The following is a 7,471-nucleotide window of genomic DNA, read 5'->3' as shown; positions in this document are numbered from 1 at the left end:
CTAGGCGGCAGTGGCAAAGCCCACCCTGTTGTTGGCCATGTCAAAGACGGAATAGTAGGACCTGAGGAAGACGTCCCCAAGAATCCAAAAGGGCTGGCCATTTCCTGAGGACATGTAGGTGGCTTCCAGTCCAACCGAGCAGTAGCCATTCTCCTGCTCAACAGAGAAAGGCAGCACTCATTCATTTGGTCACACATGGCCTGGCCACTGCTAGCCTGAGCCCTGAGCCCAGGACTGGCTCTGAAGGCTCATAGACAAGGTGGTGTATCACAAGAGGGGCTGGTGGGAGGGATTTCCCAGTGGTAAACACAGGTTGTAGTTGCCTGTGCAGGGTCACCTATCCCCATGCTGGGTATCTTTTCTTGCTAAAGCTCCCTTCTGTTCCTCATTGGCAAAAGCAGAATGGTGGTTCAGCTTAGAGTAAAGCTAGCTTGCATTCAGACTTTGCCTTCACCCTCATCATCTGTGCAGCTGGATCAGCTATTGAACCTCTCTGAACCTCCAGGTTTTCATTTGTAAAACAGAAAGAGAATCTCCCCATCAAATGCTGTGACAATTCCCTTCACCTAAAGGGAAGCCTGGGCACCAGGGTGCACACAGTGGCTAGCCCTAGACAGAGCCCCTCTCCACTGATTAAGAGACTGATTGATCATGGGTGACACTCTTCTGGTGGGGATAATTCGAGGTGACATGAGTTTGGAAATGGCACAGGGCCAGGTGGAGCTTTTCTGGCTGCACCTGCTCCTCCACCCCAGTGGCTCAGCCAGGGACCAGGACTTACATTGAGGATATAGGCAGAGGGCGGCAGAGGGAACTGCACCCCATTGATGACGAAGGTGAAGGTGGGCAGGTTCTGGACGTCATTACAGTTCACGAAAAACTGCAGAGAAACAGGTTCTTCCAGGTCCCCTCATTCCCCACCCCAGAGCACCTGCTAAGCCTCCTGGATGCCCAAGACCTCTTTTTGGAGCAGAGGGCACAGTTCAGGGCAAATGCTATGTAGGTACTGCATGGGTGTCACAAGCACTGCTAGAGTGGGTGACATCTGGAGAGACCTGAGAATGTCCCACACCCAAAGACGCTCCTCCTGCCTGAATGGCCCCTCTGAGAGGTTGAATCGCTGCCATTTCCCTGCAGGTGTCCTTTGAAATCACACAGCCATGTGCAAAAAGTGGACCAGGGTCCCTCCCCTAGTGGGGAGGGTTAATTAGGTGACCATTTCATTTGCCAGGACACACGGGAGCAAGGGGGCATAGCTGTGTGGAGGAGAGGAAGCAGTGGATTGAGAGTTGTCTCTTGTTGCTCACTTGCTTGGCCCCAAGTTTCACTCACAGGGACCCACGTTGCACAAACAACAAACACTGAGCTGACCTCTCCTGGCCAGGGCACATCCATGTCACACCCACCTGTCCATACTCATCCTTCTGAGCCCCTATAGCTTGCAGAAGGGAGCTCAGGTACTGCTGGGGCACGGTGAGCAGAGAGGTTCCTGTGTCCACCATGGCCTGGCAGCCCTGGGAGCACCAGCCAGAAGCCTCTTCCCCAACATAGAACCTGGGTGGCAAGAAAAGGGCAGCCTCAGCCCGATCAGGTCAGGGCAACCAGGGGAGACCTTCCTGGCACAGGGGAGCAAGCCACCCGATGAAGATGAGCACCCCCAAGGGCCATTGCAGCTTCTTCCCTTCCTCACATTCCCTCTGAGTCTGTGCAGGGTCACCTGAAGGTTCCAGGGATATATTTTAAAAACTTCAAGGAAGTTTTGAGAATCATTGAAAACCAGGGTTGTCGTGTTTGTTGTAAGGACGAGAAACAAATTAGGTGTCCCACACACCTCAGGTTCTAATCTGTAGGGTCCTGTGTGATTGCACAGGAGCTTCTCCAGTACTTGGGATTCCACATGTGCCCCTTCTACCCCTTTCTCCAGACCCAGGGTTGATGCCCCTGTGGAGGACAGCTGAGGCTCTGGGGAGGACATGCCACAGGAGTCCTTGGTGCCCCCACATCAGTGGAACCTGGATGTGCATGTGCCACCAGTGTCCAGAAGCCAGCTCCAAGGAAGGTGCATCCCAAAGGGACCCCCACCCCAGACTCACTCCTCGATGCCGATCTGCCAGTAGAGCTCCCGGGTGACAGGGGCCCAGAAGATCTGCCCTGTGTACAGGCTCTCGTCCACACCTCCAAAGATGACTGCTCCTCCGTCCTCAGATCCCCCTTGGCTGCAGGACACACAGGGAAGGGGGAAGTGAAGGAGAGGTTAAGGAAGGGGACACACATATTGAGAAGTCACCTTCACAGGGAAAGATCTCCTCCCCAGGATTCACATGGGGGTGTCCTGAGGACAAGGCTGTGTGTTCCCACATCCCCCTGAATGGCACTTCCCCCAAAAGCATGCTACAGAGCACCCACACTGTGCTGCCTTCTGCCTCTGAATTCATGCCATTGCTGGACCCTGTCACCAGGAGCCCTACTGAAACCCAAGTTTTTTCTTTTCTGCTGCAAATAGACAAGGGAAGGCTTTGGTGGAGGGGAGGGAAACACAGGCCATGTTTCTTCCAGAAGCCTCCCCTGAGTGGTAGCAGAGGTTACGGGTAGAAGTATAAACAGGCCAAAGGAGTCCCCAGGGTTAGTGACAGGGCCAATGTGTTGAAAGCAGGATAAGGAGACCAAGCCACAGCAAGAAGATGGAACTGACTCTAGACGTAGAGAGGAAGAAAGCTGGACAGCAAGAGAGAAAAGCCAGGCCCAGGGCCCTCCTGACCTGGCCTGCTGTGGGGGCTGGGAGGACAGTGGGTGAGGAGTCAGTCCAGGGCCTAGACCAGGAGACTCCAAGACCTAGAAGGACACAAGCAGGAGGAGAGGCAGCAGGTCACTGGACAGAGAGGCCTCAGGGAGAAGCACAGGTGAGGCAGTGGGCTCTCGGGGCCCAGAGCAGGAGGCAGGCCCAAGACATGGGGAATTAGAGCAGTGACACCCGGGAGAAGTTTACACTGAAGAAGGAGAGACCATCCTGCCTAGGAAGGCAAAGGGTCGTGAGGGTGGACTGGGGCAGGGGCAGGGGACCAGGAGAGTCAGAGCCCAGGAGCTGAGGCTCTGAACAAGTGTGGCCCAGCCACCCCCTGCTGGGAGGTCTCCACACCCCAAGGGATCAGGGCTTGGTACAGGGCAGGAGTTAGGGACCCGCAGGGCAGTCTCTCACTTGCTGAGGTAGACGCTGAACATGGGGCTGGACAGGGCGTCCACCCGCAGCATGCCCTGCAGGGCTGTGGTGGCCCCTCCCGCGGACAGGGCAGGGTAGGCCAGGCCCATGATGCCATCGAACTGCGCATAGACAAAATTGGTACCCGGCTCTTGCTCACTCAGGCCGAACTCCTGGTTGGGGACCTGGATGCTCTCAACCTGTGGGGGGAAGACACATTGGAGTGGAAGTGACACTTCTGACTGCATCTATGTCCTCCTGCCCCATGCCACCAGAGACCCTCCATGGTCTTTCTTCCTCCTCTGGCCCATCTGCCCACTTCTCCACAGGCATCCCAACTGTCACTTCTCTTCCAAGGGCCTCCTTCACTGTAGCCTCCCACCCCCACACATCTGCCCCCCAGTTCTGAGCTCCTGAAAAACGGCACTCTCTGACTGGTCACTCTGGTGCCCCATCCCTGGACAGGAAAGAACAAGGACATCTAGGTCCCCACCCTCTCACACCCCCTCATCCAGGGTGGGGGTGGCAGCTGGAGCACTCACAGTCAGGGTGTCATAGCCAAAGAAGCCAGTGAGGCTGCCACTGCCATACTGCAGGGAGAAGGTCTGCCCATTGGTGGAGAAGGTGGAGGACTTGCTGGGGTTGAAGCGAGGGTGTGTGGGTGCAGGAGGGAGCCATGGAGGCCAGGGGTGAGCAGAGGGCTGCCTGGCTCTCAGGCTCATGGGCTGCACCCTGCCTGGCCCTCAGCCTAAGCTCCCAGCCTGAGGCTTCTGCACCCCAACCTGGTCACCAAGGCAGGGGCTGACAGCCTTGGCCCCTGGCTCATAGTAGTTGGAAGGCATTGGCCTAAAAGCCCATGTTTCACAGGTAATTGGATGCCCGGTGATGACCACCTTGTAAGCAGGTGCCCTAGACTCCACCTCTATCTCTACCCCACACCAGAAACCGGCAGAAACGTAGTGGGAAATGCTCATCCAGTGAGGAGTGGGAGGGAGACCTAGAGAGGCATCCACTCATCCCAAACTCCATTCACCCAGGAGCTGGGCATAGTGGGATGTGGAGGTGGCATGGGGTGTGCCCATGGTGGACAGAGATGTCCACACTCTAGCCGCAAGATTTTGGAAGGAAGCAGGGCAGCATTAAGAAACTGAAGATCCTCTGTCTCTCTAAATGACTCCAGGACAGGGACCACATCCAGCATAGTTGTGGTCAGTCCCTGGAGACGCTCAGGGAGAAGCTAGTGGATAGGAGAGTGGAGGGCGAGGCACAGAGTGGACAGTGTCCTGAGGGGAGGAGCAGCACTGCCCGGTGAGCAAGAGAGGGTGGAGCAGAATGAACTGGAGGGGGTGAGGTGGATGGCAGAGATGAAGGGGTCCATCCTGACACGAGGCAAGGCAAGGGACCACCCTGGAGCAGGGCCAGCCTCCTCCCTCTGGCTTCTTGATGTCCTGAGACCCTAAACAAGTCCCTGGTCCTCCTCCGGAGTGAGCACCCTTCCCTGCCTGCATCTTGGAGATGCCAGTGCCCAGCCCTGCCCAGGGGCCCTCCCTGCCCAGCCCAGCACTCACTGCAGGCCTGGCTCTGGCAGTAGACCGAGGGCACCCACAGGTTGGAGGAGCCTGTGTCAAACAGGACCAGGAAGTTCTGGGGTGGAGTCCCGATGCTGATCTCACCAAAGTAGGCAGCCTAGGGAGCCATGGGGACAGCTGTGAGCATTAGGGGGACCCAGAGACCAGGTTTCTCCATGGGCAGAGCAGGAAGGACAGCCCTGCCCTAAGTATCACCAAAAGCCAGGGTCCCAAACACTCAGGCCTCATCCCAGCCTGCCCAGGGCTGCCAAGTGGTCTCCGTGGGTCGCCTGACAGGTCAGCTGGGGCCCTCCCCATGCTCTGCCCAATGGGCCACTCTCAGCAGGGTGGCCCAGGCTGGCAGGACTGGGAGAAGGGAGCAGCCTCAGGTTGGGAGTGCAGGAAGTCCCCAGGTTTGGCAGCAGGGACAGGGACACCTGGAGTTCTGGGACTCACATCCATGTAGGTCATGGGCTCATAGAGCTCGCTGAAGTCGCTGAAGCGGTACTTCTGAGCGGGGTCGTACTTGTGGGTCTTCAGGAAGTCCCCCAGCAAGCCCTTTTCCCTCATGGTCTGACGCATAGTCTTCATTTTCCTCAGGGGGACCCTAGGGGAGGCTGGGTGTCAGGACAGGGCCTCCCTCCTTCCTCTACCTTCTCATTTCTTCTCTCCCTGATGTTCTCCCTCGCCTCCTTCCCTCTTCCTCTTCTTTCTTTCCTTCTCCACTTCTTTCAACCTCACTCAGCACTTGCTCCATCATTTGGGAAACAATGAACTTCCCTCATGCCTGCCCTCAGCCCCTCTCAGGGGTCCTTTTCCTGCCCTGGCCTCTGCTCTCAGAGACCCTGAAAATACTTCCCATGAAGGGGAGAGGGACTTGGGACGCTGGGACTTTACACCTTCCAGAGGATGTCTGCTGATATTTGTTCTTTTGTTGTTTAAGGTTCAGGTCTGGGATGTGACTCAGTGGTACAACTTTTGTTTACCATTTGCCTGACCTGGGTGCAGTCACCAGAAACATGAAAAGGTAAAACTAAAATAAAATTGTTCTCAGAGATACCAAATCTCACCCCAAAGGGCGTCCCTTCCTATAGTGTACTCCAGCACCTGGTACTACCTAAGAGACACACCATGGAATAGGGTATCTGCAATTGTCCCCTAATATGTTTAATCTGAAGCTGATTGAATGTGTGGCTATAAAACTGCACACAAGAAAGGCCCCCTGTACTCTTCCCCGGTGGCACAGCAGGCAGGGTGGCAGGCGGGGACTCCTATTGTCCCCTGAGCCAGATCAGTGGCTCCATCCTGAATTTTCAACACCACATGTTGTAGAGAATCAGATGTAACTGCGTTACTATTACTGTCCTTGATGGAGTCTGCCTGCAAACAGGATATTCTGTCAAGGTATAGATAGGTAACAGCGGACATGCTTGAAAACGAGGTGTCTGCTGTCCTTGGGAGGGCCTACTTGCAAACGAGAGGCTCCTTCAAGGTTTAGATAAGGTAACTGTGGACATGCTTGAAAAAAAGGTGTCTGCTGTCCTTGGGAGGACTTGCCTGCAAACGGGATGTTCTGCCAAGTGGGCTAGGAGGGCGCTGAGAAAAATTTTATTATCTGTTCTTAACAAAGAGCAGAGCTCAACATACTCCGGGCCGAGAATAGATTAGCCATGAGAAGCGGGTCACTTCTGATTAGAAAGTAAAACTTCTGTATGCTATGTTTAATTAGCTGAAAGACCTGATTTATTGATGTTGGAAGGCTGACTTCTTTGTTCACAATACTATAAAAAGATTGCTTGTACACAATAAAGGACATTTTTTTCTGCTGCTGCTTTGCTTGCTCTGCTTCTTCTTTCTTTTCCCATGCTGACCTGCAAGTGAATTACTGCAACAACATGTTATAGTGATTTACATGAATTGGTATTTTTGCTAATTTGATCTTGGCTTCTTCCAGCAAATTTGGGGTCCCAGGAAAGTTTTTGGAGAGATTATCTTTCTCCTCTAGTTGGGACTGTTACCTTCTGTAGGAAGAAACCACACCCATCTTGCAAAGGCCTGCGTGGGCATAGTCACCCTACTCTCTGCTTCAGGACCATCCTCTCTCCTAAGTCTGGGGAGGGAGGAGGCTTTTGCCTTGACTAGCAGCTCCTGAGGCCAGGCTCTGTCTGCTCCCAGCTTAGTCCTGCCCAGCTCCAGCAGGGGCAGCCTTCCCTGGCCCAACAGGGAATCCCGCTCAGACACAGCTGCTGCCCCCTGACTAGCTGCTCCATACAGGGCTGCAGGCTTCCTGAGGTTCCCTGCACCCACAGCCAGGCCCACACTCACTTGACAGGTGTAGTTGATGCCTCCAAGACCAGGAAGCAGACCAAGGCCACCACCATCCACTTCATGATGCCGATTCCCAGCTGGTCACAGAGCAAGTGCCACTCTGAGATCCACAGTCGCACTGGAGTGAAGACTTCAGCACTCCCTCTTTATATCCCCTGGATTTGGCCAAGTCCCTCCCTCCGTGCCCTGGGCAAGCATGACCCCAACCAGGGTGTCCCCTGCACACCAGGTAGCCATTGTTTCCCTATGTTTTTTCCCCTGGACCATGGCCACAGCTGACTTTTCAACTTGTTGACTTTTGAATTCAACAGCAGAGGCCAGGAGATACGGGCGATAAAACAGAACAAAGTCGCCATAAGATGGAGTGGCAGAGCTGCTC

At 54.9% G+C, this 7,471-nt stretch overlaps 1 protein-coding gene across 1 annotated transcript; it reads right to left on the bottom strand.

Annotated features, from left to right (window-relative positions):
* Window positions 1-7,154, bottom strand: LOC139706241 (gastricsin-like). Its single transcript, XM_071613942.1, has 9 exons — window positions 7,090-7,154; window positions 5,221-5,371; window positions 4,765-4,882; window positions 3,739-3,857; window positions 3,197-3,396; window positions 2,094-2,216; window positions 1,407-1,554; window positions 782-880; window positions 1-153 (listed from the first exon to the last, which is right to left on the bottom strand). The coding sequence occupies exons 1-9, from the start codon at window positions 7,152-7,154 to the stop codon at window positions 1-3; spliced, it is 1,176 nt and encodes a 391-aa protein (XP_071470043.1).
* Window positions 7,155-7,471: the final 317 nt, after the last annotated feature.

This window comes from Marmota flaviventris, chromosome 6 (assembly GCF_047511675.1).
Source record: "Marmota flaviventris isolate mMarFla1 chromosome 6, mMarFla1.hap1, whole genome shotgun sequence".
NCBI classification, from domain to species: domain Eukaryota; kingdom Metazoa; phylum Chordata; class Mammalia; order Rodentia; family Sciuridae; genus Marmota; species Marmota flaviventris.
Note: the sequence above shows the minus strand (reverse complement) of the source record. Positions and strands in the feature narration are given on the sequence as shown.

Bases quoted from the DNA above. Each gene is read 5' to 3' on its own strand.
- LOC139706241 (XM_071613942.1), bottom strand. From the start codon at position 7,154: ATGAAGTGGATGGTGGTGGCCTTGGTCTGCTTCCTGGTCTTGGAGGCA. The intron at 1,555-2,093 runs GTGAGTCTGGGG...CTTGCCACCCAG, and splicing joins TGGCAGATCGGCATCGAGGA to GTTCTATGTTGGGGAAGAGG. The intron at 154-781 runs GTAAGTCCTGGT...TCTGTTGAGCAG, and splicing joins CCTCTGCCTATATCCTCAAT to GAGAATGGCTACTGCTCGGT.